This window comes from Ictidomys tridecemlineatus, chromosome 10 (genome assembly GCF_052094955.1).
Source record: "Ictidomys tridecemlineatus isolate mIctTri1 chromosome 10, mIctTri1.hap1, whole genome shotgun sequence".
NCBI classification, from domain to species: domain Eukaryota; kingdom Metazoa; phylum Chordata; class Mammalia; order Rodentia; family Sciuridae; genus Ictidomys; species Ictidomys tridecemlineatus.
This window is the reverse complement of record NC_135486.1, coordinates 129,850,528-129,877,922: the sequence shown is the minus strand read 5'-3', so window position 1 is coordinate 129,877,922 and position 27,395 is coordinate 129,850,528. Positions and strand designations below refer to the sequence as shown.

The 27,395-nt window shown below is 51.8% G+C and overlaps 1 protein-coding gene across 6 annotated transcripts; it reads left to right on the top strand.

Moving 5' to 3' along the window:
• Positions 1–102: 102 nt before the first annotated feature.
• Polr3e (RNA polymerase III subunit E) lies at positions 103–27,395 on the top strand. Of its 6 annotated transcripts, none has more exons than XM_078024231.1 (21): positions 103–264; positions 5,086–5,159; positions 6,587–6,637; positions 9,194–9,271; positions 9,987–10,102; positions 10,653–10,735; positions 12,265–12,372; positions 12,733–12,782; positions 13,762–13,881; positions 14,896–14,981; positions 15,316–15,360; positions 15,435–15,526; positions 16,396–16,516; positions 19,322–19,403; positions 20,755–20,814; positions 20,900–21,057; positions 21,467–21,528; positions 21,952–22,478; positions 24,361–24,438; positions 26,064–26,189; positions 26,636–27,395. In XM_078024231.1, exons 2-21 carry the CDS (start codon positions 5,124–5,126, stop codon positions 26,690–26,692), a joined length of 2,136 nt encoding a protein of 711 aa, XP_077880357.1. In that variant the 5' UTR covers positions 103–264; positions 5,086–5,123; the 3' UTR covers positions 26,693–27,395. The 6 variants fall into 6 exon arrangements, with proteins under 6 accessions (XP_077880357.1, XP_077880358.1, XP_077880359.1 ...); XM_078024232.1 differs by having other exon boundaries at positions 107–317; XM_078024233.1 differs by lacking the exons at positions 5,086–5,159; positions 6,587–6,637 and having other exon boundaries at positions 107–264.

The window sequence follows — 27,395 nt, the reverse complement described above, 5'->3', positions numbered from 1 at the left end:
CGCGTCAGCGACCCCTGCTGTCGGTCTGGGCTTCCATCCGGTTGAATGGCTCGGCGGCGGCGGGGGGCGGGGCCACGCACGCCGGGGCGGGGCATTGTGGGTAAGAGGAAGCGCGAGGGCGGCCCAGCTCCCCCCACGTGTCCACCGGAGTTTCTCCACCAGCAACATGGCCGCTGCCTGACCCGAGAGCCCGGCCGCCGCCGCCTCTGCAGCCCGCGGATACCTGGGCGGTTGCCGCCGTCCGCGCGCGGCCCCGGCGGAGAGGTGAGTCCCGAATTGGCTTCGCCGGGGCTCGGGCTCAGACCGCCGCATACAAGGTGGGCCTGTGCTGGGTTCCCGAGTAGGCCGGGGAAGCCGGCGCCGCGCCGAGGGGCTGGGGGCCTCCCGGGACTCTGGTGGGAAGGGCGGGCAGCACGCCGGGTGGACCCCGGCCGCCCGCGGACCCCGACCTCTCGCCCGGCCTCGGGGTCTGGGAGGCGGCGGCCCAGGCTGGCGGCCGTGACTCAGGGTCCGGCCGCTCTGCCCCGCCCGGGCCTCCTGCGGGAGGAGCACCTGTCCGAGGGCAGCCGCGTCCCGGCGTGGCTGCTCGTGGCGGCGGCGGCGGCGGCGGCGTGGTGGGCGTGAGGAAGGGGCCCGACCACCCGCGAGCTGGGCGAAACCGCGGACGCTGTGTCCAGCCGGCGGCCGCTCTGATGGGCAGGGGGAGGGTGCCCGGGCCCCTCGCATCCGAACCCCACCAGCCCGCGCCGGGCCGGGCCCGGAGTGCCTCATTCATTGGTGCAGGCTCCCGCTCCCGTTTGGTGTTTCCCGAGAGCAGCGCGGGGCTGCGGACTCGGGCTGACAGTTCAGTCGGTGGGCTGTCAGTAACTCGGGTGCTTTGGTATGTCCGCAATAGAATCGTTGGGCTTGAGGGCGCAAAGAAGGGATCTAAGCACTCGCCCCGGTTTCCTCATCTGTGAAATGGGGATAATAGAAATTCCTGCCTCGTAGTTTGCGGTGAGGGCTAAAAGGGGGTAAAGAAGGGTGTCGCTCCTGCTTGCAGGGCTTCATTTGTGGCTAAGACTCCTACCAACTTACATTGGAAGAAAACGTGTTGCCACGTAATAACAAACCTTCCCATAGGTTACATTTACACTATTTAATCGTGGCCTCGCGGAGTCCAGTGGCGATTGGTACTTTCCTGGTTTTGGCTTTAGGGATGAAAATAGGAAAGGATACCTAGGTGAGGCAATTCACGGTAGGCCACCGATGGTGGGGTGCAGAGGTGGGATTTGAACCTGCACAGTTCCACTCCGGAGTCTAACCTCTTACCCACTATACCATACTGCCTTTTATCATAGGTATGAGCAGCACAGTAGTTATGAATGAGGATCTTTGCCATCAGACCCTAGTTTCTGCCTTGATCACACTGCTTTCTGGCACTGTGACCTTGGACAGATTACTTACTCTCTGACTCTCGTTTTCTCTCTTCTAAATTGGGAATGATAACATTTTGATTTACAAGGCTGATGAGAAGATTAAATGTAATTTTTTGGGCGGGGAGAGGTACTAAATTATGTGTCTACTTGGTGCTAGGCACTGTTTTAGGTATCAGGAGAACAGTAGTGAATTAAAAAATAAAGAAAAAAGTACTCATTCCGGGCTGGGGCTGTAGCTCAGTGGAGAGCACTTGCCTAGCATGGATAAGACACTAGGTTCGATCCTTACCACCACATGGAAAAATAGATAAACAACATGTCTTTATTTTATTTATCTTAAAAAAAAAAAAAAAAAAGCAACCATCCCCCTAACAACTTGATGAAGTCAGTATAATTATTATCTCCATTTTATGGTTGAGGAAACTGAAGTATTGAGAGACCTTTATGGAATTTATATCCTAAGAAGACAGTCAACACCTAAGCAAAAAGTTCCAGGTTAAAGAGCCACTCAGAAAATAAATCACAGGGTTGTCTTACCTGGAAAGGGATTGGGGGAGGCATTTTAAAGGTAGGCTGGTTTGAGCATCTCCAGCTCTGGAGGAGGAGGAGGCTGATTGTAGTGGTGGTTGTAGCTAATAAAATGAGCAAGCTGGGGCTTCACCTGTTGGAGACCCAGCAAGTAGCCCCTAGGCCAGGTGCAGGTGGTTAGAGGGAGATAGAAACAAGATAATGTAGGGCCTTACGGGGCCAAGGAAAGGAGTTTGAATTTTACTTTATGTGAAAGTTGAAGGGTTTTGAGCAGGGGAATGATGTGATTTACTTATTTCCAGGATTAGCAATTGCTGGGAAAACCAGAGGTAAGAGAGGAAGGCCATAGGGAAACTTGTTAGGTCTATCTTTTGAAATTGCAGGTCAGAGGCAGGTGAGGTGACACACAGTTATTATTCCAGGTACTAGGGAGGCTGAGGCAGGAGGATCTCAAGTTTGAGGCAGACTTGGGCAACTTTGTGAGACCTTGTTTAAAAATAAAAACAAGAGGCTGGAATTGTAGGTCAGTGGTAGAGCACCTGCCTAGCATGTGTGAGGCACTGGGTTTGATCCTCAGCATCACATAAAAATACATAAAGGTATTGTGTCCATATATATCTTTAAAAAAAAAAGTGAAAACAAATAAAAATTTAAAATTTAAAAAATTTAAATAAAATTTTAAAAAGCTCAGTGGAGAGTACCCCCCTCCAAAGTCAGTTTAATTGTAGGTCAAGATTTATTACTGAGATGTAAAATGACCTTAGGTAGATTGTTGCTTGCATTTTATTTTTTAATTATTTTTTAATCAAATTTTTTTTTCATTGTAGATTGACACAGTACCTTTACTTTTTTGTTTATTTTATTTTTTTTTTGTGATTGTAGTGGTGGTTGTAGCTAATAAAATGAGCAAGCTGGGGCTTCACCCAATGCCTCACATGTGCTAGGCAGGCACTTTACCACTGAGCTACAGCCCCAGCCCGTCGCATTTTTGTTTTGAATGAACAAGAGTAGACAACATTATTGCATCACATAGTAGGGACAATTATATTATGTGAAACTTGCTTCAGTTATGTAATTGTGTGTATGTTCTGGGTCATTGGTATGAATCAGATTTCTTACTGTGGGTCTTGGGCTGAAAACTTTGAATGCCACTGAGTTGGATCATGTTGTCTGGGAGGCTGAAGGGAGGTGACAGCCTTTGCAGGAACCAATCATTCAGAGCGAGGAGTGCCAGCTCTCCAGCTGAGAGGGCACCTCATCCTTCTGGGCGGATCTCAGGACTGGAGGAAGCCCCTAGGGCAAAATAATAGCTGTGAAAGAATGATTGCCATCCTGGAAACCTCCCAAGCTGCACCCTTAGTGCATGTGATCTGTTGCCTTGCCCACATAGAAGTCCCCAATCTTAGTTGTCCACAGAGTCAGCCACAGAGAAGGTGGGTGCAGGACACAGGTATGTCTGTGCCAGTGCCACTGGGGTGGGGGTGGGGTAGGGGCTCCCCTCCATGCCTGCGCTGAAGCAGGTGCCTTAAGCTGTCAGTTTTATGCTCTTGTTTCCCCCCCAGCCCTCCCCATCTTCTGATGATGGCCTGGTTCCCTTCAGTCTGACTTTCCTGCTTCAGATATTTCTTTGCTCAAAGCCCTTTTGTAGCTCCCTGTGACGTGGCTTCCATGTGGTCCATTTTTTCAGATAACAAATAGGAATTGCATGCCTGCTGTGTGCCAGGCACTGGGGATATAGCAAGGGACAGATAGACTAAGTCTCCACTTGCCTGTGGCAGTGGGACAGATACAGAGTGTGAGCTGTCCCATGTTGATAGTGCTATGGAGAAAGGGAGAGCAGAGTGGGGAATTGTGGGGGTGGGGCGGGCAGGTGGTCTTAAAGGTGAGGTGATAATGGAGAAAAACCCAGGTGAAGGAGGGAGCTGGGAAGGGGTTAGCTGGTAGAGTAGTCACTGAAGCCAGAGGTGGGTTGAGGGAAGAGGAGGCCAGAGGCTGGTGGGAGGTAAGGCCTTAGAGGTGAAGGGGCTGAGGCCTGGTGAGGCCCAGGGAATGAAACAGACTGGCTCTGAGGGAGGTGGGGCACCCTTCACTGCTTTTGTGTGGAGTGACATGACCTGAGATGGCTTACTAAAGTGTGACTGGCCCTGGGGTCAAGCAGCTTGTATGGGGACAGGGTGGAAACGGGAGCCCAGCCAGGGACCTGTCTGGAGCTGGTTAGACTGGAGAAGTGGCAGAGGAGTGGCCGATCCTGGCCATCCTGTGAAGATAGAACTCCAGGGTGCACTGTGGGGGATGAGAAGAGAAATGGCAAAGATGAGGCCACTGTCCGCGTTTGGAATGTGGAGTTATAATAAGTAAGATGATCAGATGGAGCCTGGAGAAGGAAGGGACGTAGGTGACATTGAGTCCTGGGTGAAGGTGTTTTGCCCCTTTAAACATAAAATAGTTCAAGTAGAGCTGCTGAGGTCTGGGCAGGAAGGGTGGCCTGGCTCCTCCCCTCCGCCTTGGCCTGCAGCTTCCCTTTCTCCAGGTCCTGGCCCTAGCGCTTCCCTCATCTGGAATTCCTCCTCTTGCCCTTTCCTGTCATGGCTTGTCGGGATCCTTCTGTCCCTCAAGCCCAGCGCCTATGCTCCTGCCCCAGCAGGGAGGCCTTGCCTTCCACAGAAATCCCCTTCTCATAACTGTCACCTGAAGGCCAAAGGCCTGGATTTGAAGTCTGTCATCTAGCTGTGACTTGAGGCAAACACATGCAAAATGTCTCTGAGTTCAGTCTCTTGATTGTAAATTAGGGACCATCAGGCCACCTCCCAGGGTTGTTGCACCGAGTGTGAGTGAACAGCATGTGCAGGGAGTGGGCCAGCCAGCCTCCGTCCTCCGGGCTGGCTGGGTTTGTTGCAAGTAGTCAGGAAGCCCACACGACCAGATCTTTTCTCAGGCGCAGCCAGCGTGTGTTGATTGGGATCTGTTTGCTTGTACCCATTGCTTGATTCTATTTTTCTTTTTTTGTATACACAGTTGGAGGGTCAGTGTTTGTTGTGGATTCCTCCCTCTGGGTGCAGGGCCTGTGGAGGAAGGAAGAGGTGCTCCAGAAATGTTGGTTGAATGGCTGACTGGCCTGGTCTCTTGCGCTCCTTTGCAGATCGAGTCCAAGGACTGCACAGCTGGCTCTCCCCTAGTATGGCCAATGAAGAGGATGACCCAGTTGTTCAAGAGGTAACTACTGCTGTTTACCCTCTGCTGGGGCTGCAGCTAGTAGGGCAGAGTTCCTTCCATATGTCCTCAGGCCAATCTAGGACCTGTTGGTGTCTAGGGACCCCTGATCCTTGCTGCAGCCAGACATCAGCATAGCCACTCTGGTAACCCTGATCTGGCACCACCTTACCAGAGGCCTTTCCTGACCACCCCTGGACTTAAGTTCATTTGCTTTTTGCCTGCTTACCACTTCGTCTGCAAAGCCAAGTACAGTAGTACCTGGCACTTAATGGATACCCAGCGACTATTTGTTGAGTGAATGAATGGACAGGGCAGCCCTGCCTTCCTGGGCTTACCAGATTCAGTCACTCAGCAATTGTTCATTAGATCCACTGTGTGCCAGGGGCTGTGACATAATAGTCGCAGTCCCTGGAAGCTTAGAAGCTGTGGGCGAGTCAGAGGAGGAAGGAGTCTCAGGATGCAGCCTGGGAGGCAGGCTCCAGGACTGGCACAGGAAGAGAAAGTTGTTTATGAGCACTTACCCTTTGGAATTGCTTCACCCAGGCCGTGGACCTTTGAAAGCAGAAGGCAAAAAGTACCTGCATCTGCCCCTGACCTCCCAGTGTATGTCTAGAACCTGGCTTCCAGTCTGAAGGGCAGGGACAGGATATGGAGAGTAGTTCTTCCTTGTTTGGGGGCTGCTGCTAAGTTTTTGAACTATTTGAGTGCATTTAAGGTGCAGCTACACTGCAGGAACCAGAGTTAGAGCAGGGTGATTGGTGATATCTTTGAGGACAGGGGCACCTCACTTGGCACCAAGGGGCCCTGGTATGCTTCTGCACAGGTGGTGACTCTGTTGGATCCTCCAGGGTGAATGAATGGTTGAGGCTCAGGAGGCAAGCCTGAAGGGTGTTAGATGGAAAGAAGAGTGTGTGCAAAGGTCCAGGGGTTGGGGAGAACACAGTTCATGTGAGAGCTGGGAAGCAGAGTGGGAAACTGCTGCCATATGGCATAGTGGTGGTTACTGTTAGGAAGAAAGAGAAGCCCGATGGGTCAGGGAGAGCCTTGCACACTACTTTAAAAACGGGGTGACAGACCAATCCAGGAGAGGGAGTGGGGGAGGCACAGAGAGGAAATAGGGCATGTCTAAACCCTTCCCCTGCCCATCTCTTAGAAAGCTTTGCTCTAGGAAGCATCCTGACCCAGGCAGCCCCAGGAACTGTGGTTAGAGTGAACTTGAGTGTAGGGACCAGGTGAGCTTTTGTCCCCATCCTCTGGGGGCTGTAGGAGTGAGTCCTGGTTTCCTGTGTTTTTATCATGACCTTAACCTTTTCCTCCTCCCCCAACCTGCCTCGCTGAGCCATCCCCTGACTGAAGTTCATGGAGCACATGCCTGGGGTGGGCAGCACCTGTTCTGTGTCCTGTTAAGTCTTCCCCCTTGTTTCCAGATCGACGTGTACTTGGCCAAAAGTCTGGCAGAGAAGCTCTATCTGTTTCAGGTAATTACGGAACTTGAAGGTAAAGGGGGAGAGCAGGTGCTGGTGGAGTGGCTGTGAGTGGGCGAGGCCTGAGCACCTCACCTGGCTGAGGCTCCTCAGCATGTGGGGTGAGGAAAGTTGGTTCCTTTCATTACTTTGGGTGGGTTAGGGTTGGTCTCTTTCGAAGATGGGGAAGCGACAGCACGTGGAAGGCACAGCTAAACAGGGATCAAAGCCGGGGCTCAGGGTCAGACCCTCTGGATCATGACCCATTTCAGTCAGGGCTTAGCTTCCGGCCCTTGGGCAAGCTCCTTAATCTCTCTGTGCCTCAGTTTCCTCACCTACAAAGTGGTGATAGGAATGACACCGCCTCATAGGGTCCTTGAGGATCGGATGAATCCATATTAAAATGCTCAGGGGGCTGGGGTTGTGGTTCAGCGGCAGAGCGCTTGCCTGGCACGTTCGAGGCCCTGGGTTCGAACCTCAGCACCACATAAAAATAAAAAATAAAAAAAAGTTGTGTCCAAATAAAAACTAAATATTAAAAATGAATAAATAAAATGCTCAGGATGCTGCCTGGCTTGGAGCTGGCACTACGGTGACTGCTGCTGCTCTTTGAGGGCTCCCAGGGGCTTCAGGAGCAGCTTCAGGGCATGCCGGCTTCAGTCCTGCCAGGTGTTAGCCCTGCCCCCAAGCCTCCCTGCCAGGCTATGAGCTTCCAGGGGCTAACACCTATTAAGCATTTACTGTATACCAACACCATTTAAAGCACTTTTTGTCAAGTTAACTAATGTCATTTTTCAATAACCCTGTCATGGTGGGTATATTTTAATAACTGTTGAGGTACATGCACTTCCCCATGTAAGGGCACGGTGCGGCAGTCAGCGCCACAATCTATTTTCATACATTTTGGTCTCTCCATAAGAAGCCCCTCACCATCAGCAGTTCTCAGAAGCCCCCACTCCCATTCCTACCTGCTGTTCTAGGCAACCATTAGCTTTCTTTCCCTATAGATTTCCTTGTTCTGGACATTCCATATAGATGGAATCTTGCATGTGGGGCCTTTTGGGCCTGGTCTCTTTCACCTAGGGTTCTCCCACCTAGAACGTAGGGTTCTCCCATGTTGTGGGGAGTGTCAGTACTTCATTCTTGTGGCTCAGTGATACTCCATCGTCTGGATGAACTGGTCTGTTTATGCATTCATCAGTTGACGGCCATTTGGCTCGTTCACTTTTGGCTATCCTGAATTATGCTCCTGTGAACATCTGGGTACACATTTTGGTGTGGATGTTTTCATTTCCCTTGGGCAGAATGATGGGGTCATGTGGTAGTATTGCATCGGTCAATGGGTATAGTGGTGCATGCCTGTAATCCCAGTGGCTCTGGAGGGATCAGGAGTTCAAAGCCAGCCTTAGCAAGTTAGGGAGGCCCCTAGCGACTCAGTGAGAACTTGCCTCTAAATAAAATACAAAAAAGGGTTGGAGGTCTGGCTCAGTGGTTAAGTGCCCTTAAGTTCAACCCCCAGTACCAAGAAAGAAAGAAAGAAGTGTGTTGGTCATTTTAGTGCTTTCACCCCCATATTGCTCTTGAGCAGGCTATGGTGGGCAGGGCTGTCCCAGGATGGCCCTTCTTGAGGGCTTTGTCAAGGCCAGCTGTGCTCCAGGCTGTTCTGCCAAGCTGCCTGCTCCAGCCCAGAAGCAGGAGGAGTCACCGTATGGCTGTTAAGTGAGTTTTTAGGAAATGGCCATTTCCTTGGTTAGAATGCAGCTGGCCTGAACTGGTCCCCAGAGGGTGGAGTTCATGCTACATGCTGCTGCGTCTCCACCAGGCTCACCGAGGAGACTGTCCTGGTGTTAGGCACTGAAGGCTAGAGTTTGTGAGGGTGGGACCAATCGCTGGCTCGTCCACCAGTGGCCACTGCAGGGGAGCGAGAAAGGGAAAGTACGTCTGCGAGGATGGATGGGGAAAGGTGTCCCCATGTAATCGGTGCACACTTCCAGTGTGAGCCAGTTACATGAAGGTAACTCCACACAGGAGTGCGTGAGGTCCGTCCGTGGTCGTGTATCGCACCCCCCACCCCCAGCAGTGTGTGTGGGAAGTTCATATGCAAAAGGAGAGAGGATGGGAGCGTGGATCTTGAGCCCGGTCCTGGCCTGAGGAGCCCTTGGCCAGCCTTCTTTGCCTCTTTGCTTCCTTGTGGTTTCATCTTGCTTGTCCTTCTCGCCTGGATGGCCTGTAAGCTGGTAGTTAGACCTTGGTCCCTTACTCTCCCCTCCTGTGTTCTGTGGGTTGCTGGAGTCTGCAGGGCACCTGCTTGAGTTCCACAAGCCTAGGCACATCCCTCACAAGTCTCGGGCATCATAAACTTGTCCTTGGGAAGGAGGCTGGGAGGAGCCAGTGGAATGGGCCTGCAGGCAGAGGCCGCGGAACCTCATGGGAGGGTGCATGGGGCCCTGGGTACTCTGGTCTCTGCTTGGGGTGAGCTTGGGGCTGACTGCATATTCTGACCAGAGCTCTTGAAGCCCAGCTCTGGTTGGGCTGGGCAGGGTGGACTGATGGCTCCCTTCCCCTCCCCAGTACCCTGTGCGTCCAGCCTCGATGACCTATGATGACATTCCACATCTCTCAGCCAAGATCAAGCCCAAGCAGCAAAAGGTGAGACTGTCCTGCGGGGGAAGTGGGACGCGTGGGGGTGTCTGAGGGGAGCTAACAAAACCAAGGAGACAGGGCCTTTGGGGACTGGAAGCCCAGAGAGGGAGCACTTGGAGACTTGGGAGAACGGCAGCTGCAGGACCTGGAAAGCTGAGGGAGGGAGGGTTTCCAGAAGGGAGTGGACGGTTCAGGAGGAGTGAGGCTCCAGGTGAACTGGAGGAGGAGAGCCCGTGTAAACGCAGGGTCCCAGGCGGGCTGCAGCGGGTGGGGGGCAGTACGTGTGAAGCAGGCCCCATCTGAGGAGATCTAGTGCCCAGAAGGGATGAGGCGGTGGGGACAAGGAGAAGCATGCCCTCAGCCAGCTGCAGCTCTAGCCCCCCTGGTCACACAGAGATGCTGTCCAGGACCCCCTCATCCTGGAGACGGATGTTTATGAGAAATCTTTCAATTTTTAAAATGTTGGCACCTGATTCTGGTGTTTGGAAGTGGAGGGGGTGGGTGCGGGGACAGACGGAACCGCATGAACTACCTTGCCGCTCATGAAAAGCCACTTTGACATTTCAGTTGGTATTTGGGTTTGTGGCCCCTGGTATGGATGGAAACCCAGGTGCCCTTGGGGAGGGACAATCTCAATTCTGGGCAGGGACTGAGTTGAGGTGTCCCTTGGGAAGTTGTGCCTTGGGGTCCTCACAGTTGTGGGGGTGCTTGGTACCTCCAGGTAGAGCTTGAGATGGCCATCGACACCCTGAATCCCAACTATTGCCGCAGCAAAGGGGAGCAGATTGCTCTGAATGTGGATGGTGCCTGTGCCGATGAGACCAGCACGTACTCCTCGTGAGTCCCCAGGTCCCTAAGCCCTTCAAGCCCCACTGAGATCAAATAGGAGCCTTTAAAAGGCTTCAAAAATAATCCCGAGGCTCGGGTTGTGACTCAGTGGTAAAGCACTCGCCTTGCATGTGTGAGGCCCTGGGTTCGAGCCTCAGCACCACATAAACATAAATAAATAAAATAAAGATACTGTATTCAACTGCAACTAAAAAATAATCCCATTGGTTCCCTCCCTGGGCTCCCCACCAGTATCCCTGCTTTTGTGGGGCTGGGCCTGTCCTAGACCCTCCCCTCCTGAGCTAGCTCTTCTCTCCAAGTTCTTCCTGGGCTGCATGGGAAGCTGGCCCAGGGAGGGCCTGCCCACCACTCATCTCTTGATCTGCAAACAAGGCTGCCTGTTTTCTTATCCCCTGGCTCCCCTCCTGAGGTGGTCAGAAGCTGCCTTTGGCCTGGATTCCTAGCTGGTGCATTTCAGAAAGTGTCTGGAGTCTGGTGCCCACCAGGTCCTGGCTCTCTGGAGCTTCCTTCCCCTTGACACCGGTTCCCTGTGTCCCAGGAAACTGATGGACAAGCAGACCTTCTGCTCCTCCCAGACCACCAGTAACACATCCCGCTATGCAGCTGCGCTCTACAGGCAAGGTACCTGGGGAGGGAGGGTGGGAGGGAAGGGATGGGGCAGGGGGACCTTACACAGTCTCATGTCCAGCTCCTGCCTCCCTGAACATTAGGCCCTGCAGGGACCTGGCAACATGGAAAAAACAAACTACAGTGGTCAGGACACTGGAAAGCACCAGCTCTGGAGACTGATAGGACTGGGGCTCCAAAGGCATTTTCCTTCTGGGACACATGTACATGGGCAGCAGAGCATAACTCTGGTGACAGGTGGTGGAATTTGTCTTTAAGCACAATTCCACTCTGAGGCAGCATCCACTTGAGACAAAAGCATGTCTGCACAAAGAAAGATGTGTACACAGATGTTCACGGTGCTTTCTTCATGATAGCCCAAAATAGAAACAACCCAAGGCTCCATCAGCTGATACATGGGTGAACAGAATACACCTAGAGTGGACTGCTCTTTGGCCATATGAAGGAAAGGAGTGCTGCCACATGGAGTTAGTGGCCTCCACCTGATCCGTTTACATGGCATGAGAACTAAAGTTCAGTGGAAGAAGCCACGTTCAGGGGACCACACTGTATGTTCCCGTTTATATGAAGTGTCTAGAGCAAGCAAATCCACAGTGATAGAGAGTGAATTCTTGGTTTCCAGCAGCTGAGGGGACAGTGAAGTGGGGATTGACTAGTTCTTTTTGGGGTGATAAAAATGTTCTAAAATTGATTGTGGTTCTAGTTATAGAACTCCATGAATATATTAACGTACTTTGAATTATAAACTTTAAATGGGTGAATTGTATGGCATGAGTCATAGCTCAGTAAAGCAAAAAAAAAAAATGCTTTATTAGTCTACAAAGCCAATGAAACTAATTTGAAAATGAAGAAACAAAATGAGTAGAATCTGACAGAAGTAGTGTCAGGGAACTCTAGGCTTCTGTTTAGAACCGTGTCTCGGGGCCATAGTTGTTTAGGGCCACAATCCTTAACTGGAAGGAAAAATTGTAGACATGGTCAGAGATCACACAGGCCCTGCCATTGGCCTGGGGAGGGCCACCTCTCCAGCCACACTGACACTAAACAGACTCCTCACGAATGGGTGGGATTTTGACAGGAAGAGGTGGGATGTTGAGGTAGAGAAGAAATACAGGTGGTGGGGACGGGTGGCCAGGTGGTTTGGCAAAGACTTGGAGGGGAAAAGGATGAGGTGCTTGGGGTGGCTGGAGCAAGCTGTGTGGGAGAGGAGTGGGGATGGGCGGGGGCAGGAATTGAGGGGTAGGAAGGGCCAGGAGTGGGCCTGAAAGAAGTGGCCGTGAGCAGAGGTGTTCAGTCTCATGTCCTGGCCTGGGTGTCACTTGCTGTCCACTAGAATCAGGTGGAGTTGGGAATGGCCCCTGGCTTGGCCACCACAAAACTTCAGGATTGCAGGCTGGAGCAGGAGTGGGAGGCAGTTTGGTAGTGGGCCTTTGCTTTCAGGGGACTTAGTGACTCCCTTGAGCCAAGCTGGGTGTGGCAGCTTCATTCCCTAAAGGCAGGTTTAACCCTTCTTCCTCTGCCAGGTGAGCTCCACCTGACCCCTTTACATGGCATCCTACAGCTGCGGCCCAGCTTTTCCTACCTGGATAAGGCAGATGCCAAGCACCGCGAGAGGGAGGCAGCCAATGAGGGTGAGCCCCGGGTGCCCAGTCCTGCTGTTTGCCCATGACTCTATGATTTAGATATGGAAAAGTGTATTCAGGGGTCAGATTATAATATGCTGAGCAGTACCCAGGCCTATGCCCACTAGGTGCTAATGGCAGCACCCCACAAATCAGGACAACCAAAAATGTCTCCACATCTTGCTAAGTGTCCCCTGGGGGCAGAAGTGCCTCCAGGTGAAATGTCAATAGATCAGCATCTGCAGGAGAGTTCCCAGGCACCTGGCTGGGGCCCCCTGGTTGGGACCCCTGTGGCTGGGATCTAGGGTCGAGTTGGGGCAAGGAGCAGCTCTAGTAGAGGCTGCAAGGCAGGGATTGCTTCTCTTGCAGCTGGGGACTCTTCGCAGGATGAGGCAGAAGAAGATGTTAAGCAGATCACGGTGAGTTCTGGCCCCAGGCAGAAGGGAGCAGCCTGGCAGGCAAGACAGCAGGGTGGAGTGTCTGAGCCAGGGACTCGCCTGTCTCTAGGGTGTACCAGGTGCAGAGCACCCCACCTCTTGACCCTCCGCCCTGGGCTGCCTGGAGGGAGTAACATGACCTCTTACACTGTCGAAGGATGACAGCCCTGTTCATGAAAGAGATGGGGTCCTGGAGCTTGGCAGGAATTACCTGAGCCCAGGACCAGTGACCCCACACTGAGTTCATTATCTTTGTGATTCTGTTCTTCCAGTGGTGCATAGGTGAACTGTTGCCTTCCCAGTACTTATTCCTGACTTTTAAAGATTATTAGAATATTTGCCTTCCACAGGTGGCTTATAAAGTGCCCCCCAGGGGATGGGGATATAGTTCAGTTGGTAGAGTGCTTTCCTTGCATGCACAAGGCCCTGGGAGGGAGGCAGCCAATGAGGTTGAGCCCCGGGTGCCCAGCATCTGGGAAAAAAACCAAAAGAATCTTCTAAAGAGCCCCCCCGGTTCAGTGTGTGTGGGTTAAGGCGAGTATTATAAGGAAAGTGCTACACAGGGCTCTGGCTGGAGCTGCTGAGGACTGGGGCACTGAGCCGCCAGCGGATGGTGCTCAGGTCACTGGGCGCTCCTCTGTCCTCAGTAACTCAGAAAACTCCCTGCCCTTCCTGGGACTTGTGGCCCTGATCTGATGAGGCATGCTTCATACCCCAGGTTATAATCCAGCCACCCCCCCCAGCAGGCCACAGAAGCCGAGAAGGCTGCTCCCCAGCTGGGGTTGGTGGATCACAGAGGGACCTGGTTGGAACTGAATTTCACAGGGGCTGGTGACAGGAAATGAAGGGGGAGGTGGGAGTGGAAATCTGTGGCATTTTCTAGCTTACTGTCGAGGGTTGGGATGGGGCTTAGGGAGGGTTGCAGGTCTGAGGGTGTGACCTTTCCCCATCCCACCTCCAGGTGCGATTCTCCCGGCCGGAGTCCGAGCAGGCCCGCCAGCGCCGAGTCCAGTCCTACGAGTTCCTGCAGAAGAAGCATGCAGAAGAGCCCTGGGTCCACCTGCACTACCATGGCCTGAGGGTGAGTCCTGGTCTGGGGTCCTGGGAGGAGGGTCCTGGACCCAAAAGTGTTAGAGTGGCCTCCACCAGCGCCTGTTGTCTCAGTTTTCACTTATTTCAAGTTTTGTCATGTCTCCTTGGTAACATTCATGCCCCAGAGGAGCAGGAGGTGGAGAAGCCAGCCAGCCTGCTGTGTCTGGTTGGGGGGTTTTGGTCCCCTGGGGTCTCCTGGAGCTTGGAGTCTTGCTGGGCTCACATTAGGGCTGGAGTTTGGTCATGTGTTTTTCACGCACCACAGATCCTGATGGCGGGCCAGGTGCTTCACTTGGTGCAGCTCTGGAGGCTGCCATCTGCCGAATGCCCACTGGTTCATAGTACCTGCCCAGAGGGATTTGTATTGTACTGGGTTTCATCACGTCCTTGAAGCTGTGTGTTGAGTGAGGGAAACAATTGAATAATTTAAAGCTCCAGAGATGCAGGGTTAGGGCTCCCCAGTATATTTGTGTGGAGGAACAACATTTCTTTGGAACCTTCTTGGAAAAGATTTGGATTAACAGAGCCTTAGGGTCAGACTTCCTGATAAATCAGACTCTGCTGATTTCCTGTGTGACCTGAGCAAGTTACATAGACTCTCTGAGCCTCCTGCTTACCTGTAAAATAGTACCGGTAAAAAAGTTGTGGAGTTATTTTGCAGAGGAGATGAGTTACATGTGCATAGCCATTGGAACAGAGCCTAGCATATAACAGGAGCTCAGTGAATGTTAGCTACCATCTCAGTCATTGTTGGTGGTGTTCCTACTTTATAGACCAGCACTGAGGCTAGGTGCTAGAGCTGGCAGGCCATAAAGCCAGGAGGGAAGGTGATTGAGGCCACGACACAGAGGCCTTGGGTGCTGTGCTCAGGAGGCTGCATACGGTCCTGTGGTTAGTCTTGAAGCAGGACAGCAGGGGCTGGCATGGGAGGTGATACAGGGGTGAGGCCTGGGGAGTCCAGGCCTGAGCACCAGCTGAGCCCTGCCCTGTCCTCCCTCAATAGGACAGCCGCTCGGAGCACGAGCGCCAGTACCTGCTGTGCCAGGGCTCCAGCGGGGTGGAGAACACGGAGCTCGTCAAGTCACCCAGGTGGGACTGGCTGGAAGCTGGCACAGGAGCCAGGGAGGGTCCCTCTAGTGCAGGTCCTCCCTGGGAGCTACAGCCCTCCTCTTTAGGGGAAGGGTGGGAGAGGGGCCCATTGTCCCTGGAGATGGCCGGAGAGGTGGCCTGAGAAGAGGTGATCTCCACTCTCTGTGGAGCTAGTGGCCTGTGAGCTGAGGTGCTGGGGGGCTAGGCCTCTGCTCTGCCCTCTTCCTGGGGCTGCGGCCAGGGGACTTCAGTCTAGCTGCAGCCTGTGCTCAGAGGCAGGGTTGTGGCAGGGACAAAGCCCACAGAGCCTCTGATACCTACCCTCTTCCCACAGCGAATACCTCATGATGCTGATGCCACCCAGCCAGGAGGAGGAGAAGTGAGTAGGGGCGAGTTGCCCTCCCTCCCCTCCCCCACCTGCCTCCTTTAACCCCTCACCTCCCTTTTCAACAGAGACAAGCCTGTGGCCCCCAGCAATGTTCTGTCCATGGCCCAGCTGCGCACACTGCCCCTGGCCGACCAAATCAAGATCTTGATGAAGAACGGTGGGTGCCACCCTGTCTCCCAGGGGCCCGCAGGCCTGCTGTTGGACAGACTGAATACCCAGGGGCAGGCCAAAGGCCCCGCCTCCCAGAGCCTTTCCAGCTTTGCAGCCCGGTCCCTGGCTAGATAAGTAGCATCCACAGTGGTGCAGCAGCTCCCTCACATGGGCTCCAGGCCATCCTCTCTGCTTCCCTGCTAGGCAGCCTGGGCAGGTCACTGACCTTCTGAGCCATAGATCATCTATAGAGACTAGTGGGAGTTCTGGGGCTGGTGAGCCTCTAAAGGGCTTAGCACAGAGGCTTGCGTGGCCACAGACTCGGGGCATTTGCACAGTGCCTGGCTTCCGCCTATACTTCCTTGGCGCCCTCACCAGGCTGCACAGCAGGCACTGGCCACCTGTACTCACCCAGGCCCTTCTCGGCCTGAGTGGAGTGGGGAGCTCCCTGCCAGACTCCCAGTCTTCTGCAGAGGACTCTGACCTTCCCCGGCCTTGCCCCATGCTCACGCGGGGGTCAGCAGAACACAGGGATTAAGGCACAGATCCTACCTGAGTTCAAGTCCTGGCTCTGCCACTTCCAGTCTAGTGATCCTGGTTGAGTCTTGAATCCTTTCTGGGCTGAGTAGTGACAGGTGCTCCCAGGTCTTCCTCAGTGGGCACTTCCTCAGAGTCCTTGCAAGGGTGCAGAGATGCATGGTCCCCAGCACATGGCAAGCATCCAGTGAATGCAAACCATTGCTGTTGTCAATACCATTGTTATTTCTCATGTTCAGGGGGTGTTATGTGAGCTTGATGCTATGCAGATGCTTGGGGGAGAGGGGTAGGGCCAGGCCCCTCTCCCCTTGTCTAATGAGACGCCTGCATTCACCTCAGTGAAGGTCATGCCTTTTGCCAACTTGATGAGCCTCCTTGGCCCCTCTGTGGATTCTGTGGCTGTTCTGCGTGGCATCCAGAAGGTGGCGATGTTAGTCCAAGGAAACTGGGTGGTGAAGAGGTAAGGCACCTGTGGTCTCTCGCTGGGAGGGAGCATTCCATCCCTTTAAACTGGATGTAACTGCTCATATTTGGGGGTTAAAGGTATAGGGGTGCTTTTTGTTTATCCTACCTGCATTACATTTTATATACATTCCTAATTTCCACTGGATTCTTTTTTACATTTCCATTTATTCCTGTTAATGTGGAAGAACATTAATTTGCTGCCTTAAAGTTTGCAGCTTGCTTTCGTAACTTGTTACAGTTGTGCATTAGTTGTTGCTTTTCACCCTTTTCTAAGAATTTAGAATATTTTATATTCATTTTCCTGACTCATGCTGCAGTATTTATATATTTTAATTCTCTGTATATTTTAAGCCCCAGAAGACTCCACCTTATCCAGTTTGTGTTTGGTTTTTCTGGTACTAGAGATTGAACGCAGGGGTGCTGTATCACTGGAGCTCCTTCTCCAGCCCCTTTTACCTTTTATTTTGAGACAGTGTCTTATTAAGTTGCTGAGACTGGCCTCAAACTTGCAATTAATTATTTTGTCTCAGCCTCCCAAGTTGCTGGGATCACAGGTGTACATCACTGTGCCCGACTTTAGAGCTATTCACATGTTTGTTGAGTTTGTTCATCCTTGCTGTATACATCTGTGTTGCTCTCTGGTGTGAGTTCCTCTGCCTGAAGAATGCCCAAGCATTTTGTTTAATGCAGGTCTGCAAATAAGTGGTTTCCATCTTATCTGGAAATGTCCATTTCACTTATTTTCTTGAAGGATATTTTTAATGCTGCGTAGGATTCCAGTTTGGTCATTATTTTCCTCCTATTTCTTGAAACAGTTACATGGCACTCTGACTTCAGTTTTTATTGACAGATTCTCTGTCAATGTAATTCTTGTTTCCTTGTTTCCTGCTGGCCACTTTTAAGGATTTCTCTTCATTTTGACACTCTGCAGTTTAATTAAGCTGCATCAAAGTGTGGATTTCTTTTACATAGCCTGTTGGATTCATAGGTCTTGAATTTGTGGCTCAGTAGCCTGTGATAGTTTCCCTTCTCCTGTGATTCCTTCACCAGACTAGCTGCCTCCTCCACCAGACTATTAGCTTCACAAGAGTAAGGCCTTATTATATCCCTAGGGCCTGATATGATGCCTGGTAAATGCAGGAGGCTGTGTCATCTGCACACTTGAATGATAGTAACTTAAAACTGTGTAATACAAGATGTATGTCCCCCCCCCCCCAACCCACATGCTGGGAGTTGAACCCAGGGGTGCTCTACCCCTGAGATAACATCCCCAGTTCTTTTATCTTTATTTTGAGCAAGGTCTCACTAAGTTGACTAGCCTGGCCTGGAATTTGTGGTCCTCCTGCCTCAGCTTCCTGGGAGCTGGGATTACATGTATGTGTCATTGTGCCTGGCATGAGACTCACTTTTTAAGTAGTATAGAGTTAAGGTGAATAATCTGAAAAAATATAAATAGTTCCAGGTTTTTTCAAAAAGTACTTAATTGCAAAAAGTACTTTGGTTTGTTGGCTAAGCAAATTGCAAAGTATATTCATGTAACAGCCACATGGTGGTATCTTTTTGCTGGTAAACAGATGCCTGGTTATTTCCTGAGTTACCCCAATTTTTCTTTATAGAAGAACTTTGTGATGACACATCACCTATAAAAGAGGACCAAGTGTCTGCATTTATGCCATGGGTGAAGGAAAGCCAGGAAGGGTCATTACCTGAGGACCCTGACCCAGAGAGGGAGGCAAAAGGACTTGCAAAGCAGCCACAGAACTGGGTCAGAACTCAAGCTTCACAACTCAGCCTGGGCTCTGACTAGCACACTGCCCATGCTCCTGGAGGTGCTGTCCCTTGGAGTTAAGCATGTTACTGGGGCTTAAAGACAGGGACTCTTGGGTTTCTGATGTTCTGCCTGCCCAGAGTGCCTCTGTGAGCCTCACTTGACGTCCCCAGGCAGATGCCTACAGGCCTGTGGGCCACAGTCCTTCTAAACCCTGTCCTTATGCCCCTGTTGTCCCTGTGAGGCAGTAAAAACTCACCTTCCTTAAGTAAACAGCTTTACCTGGGTGCTCCATACATGTGCTGTGCCTCCCTAGCAGATACTGTCAAGAATTCTGAGCACACTGGAGGCCGAGACCTGAGGAATGTGCCCAACTCTTTGGTCCAGTACATGCTTAGTAGAGACCTTGTGGGTGTCCGCCGTCAGCACCTTAGGCCAGGTCCCCAGGGCTGAGCAATAGTTGTTAGGCAGGATTGGCGGGGTGAGGGGAGGCCTCCAGCAGAGGCCCCACAGGCCAGGGCTGGCCAGGCTGGTGGTTTGTGCTGGGCTACAGGCTGTGCCTGGAGACAGGATCAGGGTCATGCTGTCAGAATGCTGGAGCCCAGGTGCCCTGGATCTTTACCCTGAGTTCTCTGGAGTGCTTGTCCTGGTCCTGTTTTCTCCTGAGGCTTACATTCCTCTGACCTTGTTCACAAACGTGCACTTGGGCGGCGGGTAGAGGCCTCTTAGCTGCTTCACCACCACTTTTTCCTGGTGCCTCACACACTTCACATATGGAACTGGGGTCCTGCAGAGAGTACTGGGCTCCTTGAGGCCCCAGGCTTGCCTGTCTCTGACCCCCTGCTTGGGCTGGGCCAGTCATGGTTGGTGAGTTGAGGGCAGGTAAGAAGACGACCTCTCAGGGTGGCCTGGGCTAGGCTGCTTCCCACACACAGGTTCATAGAGCCAGGCCTCTGAGGAGCTTTGCTGGGCCCAGACGGTGAGTCTAGAAAAGTGTGGGAACTGATGAACTACCCCTCCTTGCTTTGGCAGTGACATCCTGTATCCCAAGGACTCATCAAGCCCCCACAGTGGCGTGCCAGCCGAGGTGCTCTGTAGAGGCCGAGACTTTGTTGTAAGTACCTGGGGCTCTTGGCCTCCCTGGAGGGGTATGGGTAGAGGACAGGGGCAGAGGACCTTGCCCCCAGCAGCGGGTAGCCCCACAGGCAGATATGTGAGGAGGCCATTCCCGTGGCACTCCAGACTCTGTTTTTTCCTCCTCCCTCTGGGAATCCTAAGAGTCTTGTGCTTGTAGGAATCTGAGTCCCTCAGGTGAGGGGTTGCAGGTGGCTCTGTTCTGGCCCAGGAGCAGCTTCTGAGTGGTGTTTTAAAAACTCTTGCCTCCATTGTTGACATGAACAGACCAAACTCTTGGTGCAAACTAGATTTCTGAGCTGTCATGAGTAATGGACAGTCAGCACCCTGGGCTCTCAGCCCTCTCGGTGCTGACTCTGGATGGGATTGTCCCAGCTTCTCCAAGGTCCTGGTGCCTTTACTTTGATGGTGTGTGTCCTGAGTTTGTGACTCTAGAACTACCTTGTCAGCCTGCCCCATCCATATCCAGAGCTTAAATCCTTCTTAAGACCTTGAACCCTGCACTGCCCTCTTAGACTTTGGCATGAGTTTGGTAAACTCTGTCCCCTCGGAGCTGCCCGTGGTGATCTTCACATGTTCACACGTAGATCCTGTCACACAGGGAACCTTTAGTGTCTGCACTTTTTTCCTGAGTGGAGGTCCCCAGCTCTTTGAGTAGCGGGTTTTTACCTGTGGGAGTCATTGTGGCTCACACTGGGCTCGCTCACCCATGCCCAGGTGCCCTTTGCCCATACCTGCCCTGTCTACTCCCACAGGCATGCAGATGCTGCCAGGTGGAGGGTTTGGGAGAGGATCCAGGTTGGCTCTGAGTTCTCGTAGGTGATACTTGTTCTTTCCCTGTGTCTTAGATCTCCACCCTCATCTCTCCTAGGCACCCCATCATGAGATTCAGGGAGCATGAGAGGTGCTGAGACAGAAGTGGTTACAGGGTGCTATGAGTGTCTGGGCCATAGCTGCTCACCAGAGCCTGGTTACCTCCCCAAGTCCTCATAAGACTTTGGAGGTCCTAGGACGCAACAGTGAGCCAGATGGGCAAAGCCCCTGCCCAGGGAGCATTTTGGTTTTGGTGGGGAGGGGTGGTCCTGCCCTGGAGGACGGGACCCTGGGGTTCCGTCATAAAACAGAACAGGCTCAGAGGTGACATGACTGCCCAAGGCACATGGCTAGAAGAGTTGGGCCCAGGAGCCAAACAGCCTGGCTGACACCAGGCTCTGAGCCGCACTGTACCTCTGGCCAGGCCTTCAGGACCTCCACCAGAGGTTAGGGGACAGTCTTAGGAGCAGCTTGCCTCTGAGGAGAAGCCCTGGGACATGCTGCTTTCTCTCCCATAGATGTGGAAGTTCACACAGAGCCGTTGGGTGGTAAGGAAAGAGGTGGCAGCAGTGACCAAAGTAAGTGGCATTCCTGGTAACCTGAGCCCCAGAGGCTGTTGTGGACTCGGAGTTTGCCCTGCCTCACCCTCCTGCTCCCCCTCAGCTCTGTGCGGAGGATGTGAAGGACTTTCTGGAACACATGGCTGTAGTGAGGATCAACAAAGGCTGGGAGTTCATTCTGCCCTGCGATGGGGAGTTCATCAAGAAGCACCCGGATGTGGTTCAGCGGCAGCACATGCTGTGGACAGGCATCCAGGCTAAGTAAGCAACGGGCCGCAGGAGGCCCTGTGCTCCAGGAGCACAGCCTGGCTGGGTCTGAGCAGTGAAGGCCACCACCTCCTCTGAGCAGCTAGATGCTGCTGGCTAACCCAGAATCCTCCAGCACAGGACTGGTGCAGCCACAGCCCCTGCTTGTGGGTTGATGTGTGCTGAAGGGTTGGGGAGGAGAGGAAGTCACTCTGACCGGCATAGGGAGGAGAGGGCCAGGTGTCATTCCCCATCCTGGCCCTGGGGCTCCAATTGGATGTGGGGTTTGTGGGTGGCTGGGGGGTATGCAGGGGACAGGGCCCTGCACATGTGCTGTCACCAGAATGTTGAAGGCTTGTTTCTATTGTGAGGCAGATGGAATGGGATGTGGTTTAGAGTTAAAAGGGTTTATTCTTTTTTTCAGATTAGAAAAAGTCTATAATCTTGTAAAGGAAACCATGCCAAAGAAGCCAGATGGACAATCAGGTGTGTGGGGCTGGGCACGCACTGTGGTCCCAGAGGGGCTACCAAGAGCATCAGAGGTCAGGCCTGGAGAAGGGTTGTTGGGTCTCGGGGAAGGGTTGTCACCCTTCCTGTGTCCTCTCCCTTCCCCTCAGCCTTGGGGTGTGGCCTGTGTAGTATGGGCTGTGCTGCGTCTGGGTCCTGGAGGCCTATTTAACCCCTTTGCGTCATCAGTGGGTGGGATGGGAGGAGCTGCTGGCAAGAACTCACAAGTGACCTATTCTTGTGTGTCTCTGAATGTGGGAATTTAATTTCCCCCCTCTATTCCTTCTCTCTATGGGGCAGCTGAGTTTCCTATAGCAAGGTAGGGGGAAGACAGCAAGTGGCCGCCTGCTGCTGTCCCTACCAGGCCCTGTGCTTTCCTGACCAAGCTGTCTCTCCCCGTAGGACCTGCAGGGCTGGTCTCTGGGGACCAGCGGGTCCAAGTAGCCAAAACCAAGGCGCAGCAGAACCACGCCTTCCTGGAGCGGGAGCTGCAGCGGCGGAAGGAGCAGATGCGGGCATCCACGGTTCTGCCTGGTGTGCAGATTAAGGAGGAGCCCCTGAGCGAGGAAGGAGAGGAGGAGGACGAGCAGGAAGCAGAAGACGAGGAGGAACCCATGGACACTTCACCCAGTGGCGGCCTCAACAGTAGGCTGGCCAACGGATTGCCTGCTGGGCGGGCAGCAGGTGGGGACAGCTTTAATGGGCACCCACTCCCAGGCTGTGCTGGTACCCCTGTGGCCCAGGAACTGAGGGCCTTTGTGGAGGCCACTTTTCAGAGACAGTTTGTGCTCACGCTGAGTGAACTCAAGCGCCTCTTCAACCTGCACCTGGCCAGCCTGCCCCCAGGCCACACACTCTTCAGTGGCATCTCAGACCGTATGCTGCAGGACACGGTGCTGGCCGCTGGCTGCAAGCAGATACTGGTGCCTGTAAGTAGAGACTATGCTACCAGGGCAGGAGAACAAAACAAGGCCACCACAGCCCCATGGGAGGGCCCTGGGCAGGCAGCACAGAGCTGTGGGAAGTCTGTTCACGGGGGAGGGGACTGCACCCTGCCTGCCCTGAGGAATTCAGCTGCTTAGAGTCTGTGTGGGGTGGGGGACATCCTTGGTGTGAGTGTTGGCTCCTAGGTGATGGCAGTGTGTGACTCAGGCAAATTGACTTGAGGCTGTGCCCTCATTTAAAGGGCAGTGCAGTTAGTTTTTGTAAGTTTTAGTCCTTTGGTAAGGACTGCGTAAGATTGCTGAAGGCCCTAACCGCTGTCTGGCCTACAGCAGGGCCCCAGCAAATTCAGGTTCTTCTTCGTCTGTCTGACTCCAGGAAGTGGGAGAGCTGACTTCTAACCTCAGTATTGTGGGTCTGTCCTTACGGCTACCACTGAGTTGAATCAGGTGGCCTCCCTGCCCAGGAGAGGCTCACTGACCAGCACAGCTCTTGGGCTTTAGGCATTTCTTACCAGGATCATGGGTAAGGAAGCAAATCACCTGCACCCTGGACCTTTCCGTAGGTGGTACGGGCCATCCAGTGGGGAAACACAGTGCTGGAGCCTGCTATCCTTTGCTATGACCCGAGGGATGGGTCTCTTAGTTATTTCCCAGCTCCAACAGCAAATAGGGTGAGGTAGGACTGTAGCTCTCTACAAAAAGGAATGTTGATGGGGCCAGGGCCAGGGTGAGAAGTACCTGCAGCCTTGTCTGATAGATGAAGCCCAGGGACATGCCTGTGTACATGAGGAATAGAAAGAGGACAAGAAGAGGCCCTGTGGATCCCAGGCTGGCAGGACTGTCTCAGGGGACACAGCCCTGCTGGAGGGGGCATTTCCTTGGTGAGGTCTTCTTTAGAAGGCGCTGGGGTTGGGGCCTCTTCCCACCCAGCAAGGGGTCTGCGCCTCTGTAGGCCTTCCTCTGTGCGTCAGGCAAGGGGTGAGGGCAGGGTGTCTGCCTGAGGATAGTGAGGTGGCCCTGGGCCACAGGTGTGGACAGAGATGAGGATGTGTCTGCCTCCAGGGCCTGCTCTGGCCATGTGCTCCTTCCTCTCGGCAGGGCTGGCAAATGGAGACCTATGTGGAGCTCTCCCTCCCACTGAGATCCTGACATGAGGACCTTGTCATAGGCCTGTCCAGGATGGAAGAGGCCTCAGATCCATCCAGCCTTTTCTTTTCTACACGAGGGCACTGAGGCCTAGGGAGAAAAGTAGACTCAAAGACTCACCTCTTGGTTCTACTGTTTATTAGCTGTGTGGCCACTGAGTAAATCCCTGAGCCTTCTCTCATGGAGAAGGGACATAGGAATGCCTTGAAACTGCTCTTTTCTCTCTGTCCCACACAACCAGGTACCACAGGCCTGGGCTGCTCTTTTTCTAGTTCTCCTGTCAATCGTGCTGTCAAGTGGCATGGCTGGCTTGGCAGTCAGGCAAGGCCTCTAAGCCACACTCATACATGCCTTGTGGGAAGTAGTTGAAAGGCAAACTTGGAGAGCCCCTAATAAGTCATGGGAAAAGGCACTTCTCAGGGCACATCTGAGGGTTGACACTAGAGCTTTAAAGCAGAGTTGAGCTAATGGCAAGCTGGGGGGAGATTAGAAGAACCTGGCTTCCCTGTCCCAGGCACCCCTACTGGAGTCCCACTGGTGCCCTACACCCTCCTCTCACTGAAGCTTCTTCAGGCCCTGTAGCCAGTGCGAGGCAGGAGCTGGAACTGGAGCACACCTCTCTAGAACTGGGTTGTACACCCAGTAGGGGAGAAAAGAGGTGGGCAGGGCTCACAGTCCCCATGGAAAATGAATGACCAACTCATGCTTGGGCCTGGGCCAGTTTCCCCCACAGACTGCTGCTTCCCCGGATGAGCAGAAGGTGTTTGCCCTCTGGGAGTCTGGAGACATGAGTGATCAGGTAAGGTGACCTTTGCTACCATGCCAGGGGTTTAGGCCTCAACCTGTGGATCCCAAATGCTGGCCTGGGGGCTGACTGCCTCATAATCAACTTTGGAAAAAATACATAGATTCCCAGGACACACTTCAGAGATTCAATTCTGTTCAGTAGTGGGGTAGTGGCCTAGCTATTCTACAGAGCTTCCTAGGGACTGTGATACCCAGCCCAGGCTTGCAAATCATGGATGGAGCACGCTCCTTAGTGGCCTCTGGCAGCCACACAATTTCCAGTGGTAATCTGTACAGAATCATGGATGCTGAGGTCCAGAAGTTTTCTTTAATTCATGCCTAAATTTTAAAGATTTAGGCAGTGAGCAAAGGCCTGCCAAGTTCTCTCTGACAAGAAGGGTGAGGGTAGATGCCAGGTGGAGCCCTGTGGTCTCCCAGCTTGTGAGGTGTGGAGCTTGCAGCAGCCTCAGTGAGTGAGCCTGTGCTTTCAGCCAGAATTGTTACCCTCTGGCTTTTCCTACTTCTACTGTGATGATTCAGAGTAGTAAGTGCACACTTTTATACATGACAGAATGCATTTCAATTCATAGTACACATGAGCTGTTTTTCATTTTTCTGGTTGTACACAAAGTAGAGTCACACTGTTCGTGTCTTCATACATGTACCTAGGGGTAAGTGCACATTTAAAAACCAGAAGATTAAAAGCTCATGGACTCCTGTCCTGCCTGATGACACTGACAGTGACCCCCATGCTAATATACTATAAGCATATAGTATATATGTGTGTTAGCAGTGTTAAATATAGAGAGGCACGGATGGAATTAAAACTTACTGTTCATAGTAGGACCAAGATTAGTAACGTGCTGTGACTGCACATCTTAACACATGCATTCTAGTTAGGCCACACCTTTGAGTGTAATTCCCTGGAAGCTTCCCCAGGTGACTGGCTATTCCCCATGTCTTGCTGGAATCTTGGCTTCCACCTCACACATTAAGGGGGCAGGGGAGTGCACACATTCTTTTGCCCTCAAGTCAGCAGCTAGAATTTTAGTAGAATAGCTAGGCCGCTACCCCACTACTGAACAAATAATTTGTCCCTGAAATTGAATTTTGACAATTGTGAAATAGAAAAATACCTCAACCTTTTTTAACCTATATCCTACCCTTTTTTGCAAACACGTTTTATATCATTTTTTTATTTTTAAGTTTTAGGTGGACACAATGTCTTTATTTGGCACCGAGGATGGAACCCAGTGCCTCGTGCATGCTAGGCATTCTTTACATTAGTGCAACTTTCTATATACTCTCAGAGTATATAATGAATACTAGAACAGTTCTTAGGAAATTCTGAATGTGGTAGACTCAATCTTTCAACTTTCTGCTTTTGAGGGGGTGGGTGCGGAATGCATTTTCCAGCATCCCGTTTCATTAATTTTGATGCCGGCTGCTCATCCTGAGTCCCTTTACCACCACTTTTGTTCCTGTGACTTGACTGGGGTCTGGAGAGATGACCAATGTTTTTAACTGGAAGTGCTGAACAAGGACTGTTATCAGATGACCGTGTGATTATCTTGAGTATCTTGTTTGGGGATGATTTATTTGGGTGCTATTTTCATGACACATTTTTTGCTATTAAAGCATCGACAGGTTTTGCTTGAAATTTTTTCTAAAAACTACCGGGTACGCCGGAACATGATCCAATCTCGGTTGACTCAGGAGTGTGGAGAAGATCTAAGCAAACAGGAGGTGGATAAAGTGCTAAAGGTATGTCCATTTTGTATATACCCCAAGGCTTTGGGGCCTCACCCCCAACTGAAGAAAGAACACAGGTGCCTTTCTTCTTGCAAAGTCAGGCTCTCTGCTTGTGGGCAGTGTATTGGGAATAGGCAAGAGGGCTATTAAATGTCAGTGGATCTTTTGTTTATGTGCAGTGCTGAGGATTGAACTTGGGGCCTCACACATGCCAGGCAGGCACTCTACCACAGAGCCACAACTCTAGCCCCCTATACTACTGATACCTATTGTCTTAAATATTCAAGGCCATATGAGTTGTGATTTGTTAACTGTATACAGTTTATTCATTTCATCTTAAAATATCCCTGAGGAAAGGGTGGCCCAAGACCCTAAAGAGAGATTGGGCAGCAGCAAATTTATTGTTTGTATTCAAATAAAAGTTTTGATATACTGGACATAGGTTTTTTTATTCCTAGGACTGCTGTGTAAGCTATGGTGGCATGTGGTACCTTAAAGGGACAGTACAGTCTTGACAATAGTAGGAAACCACTGACCCAACAAATCCAAGGATGGATGGCAGAGGTGGAAGTAAAGCCTCGACTTGCTTCAGAAGATGCAGAGCAAGAGGAGCTGCCCATCTCATGCCTATGGCACTACGTGGTCCAGTGGACAGAGGGTATGGTCAGCTTAAATGAGCGCTCCCAGCAGAGACCAGCCGGATGGACCTGTTTTGCAGTACAGTTTGAAATTCCTGATGTATTTTACTTCATTCTCATAATAAAGAGAGTGTAATACTGACATGGGCAGGATGATGAAAATCATGGTTTATATTCTCCTTTTTAAACTTAATGCCAACAAAATCAAAGTTATGTTTACAAGATGAAGAAAACCTCAAGGTTTATAATACTTAAAATGCCTAGAGGCCAATATTTAGTCTTAGGTTATCTATCTGCTAAGACTTCTGCCAATTTCATTAAACCAAACTGAATTGTTTTACTCTTGGATTTCTGTGGCCACTGTACCTTTACAATAACCTACTTTATGTAGCAGTCTCAACTGTTTACACAAACCACAGCAAAAATTAGAATCAAATCCATCTACTCTGAAGGTTTGCATTTTTTTATGCAAACCAAACCAGGTAAGTATGAAATGATGTATAAGTGAGGTTATCACACTTTAATGTAAAAGATTTATATTTTGTGTATTTTTAAAATAAATGCTAACACTAAACTGGCA

Bases quoted from the DNA above. Each gene is read 5' to 3' on its own strand.
- Polr3e (XM_078024231.1), top strand. From the start codon at position 5,124: ATGGCCAATGAAGAGGATGACCCAGTTGTTCAAGAG. The intron at 6,638-9,193 runs GTAATTACGGAA...TCCCCTCCCCAG, and splicing joins AGAAGCTCTATCTGTTTCAG to TACCCTGTGCGTCCAGCCTC. The intron at 15,527-16,395 runs GTGGGTGCCACC...CATTCACCTCAG, and splicing joins CAAGATCTTGATGAAGAACG to TGAAGGTCATGCCTTTTGCC.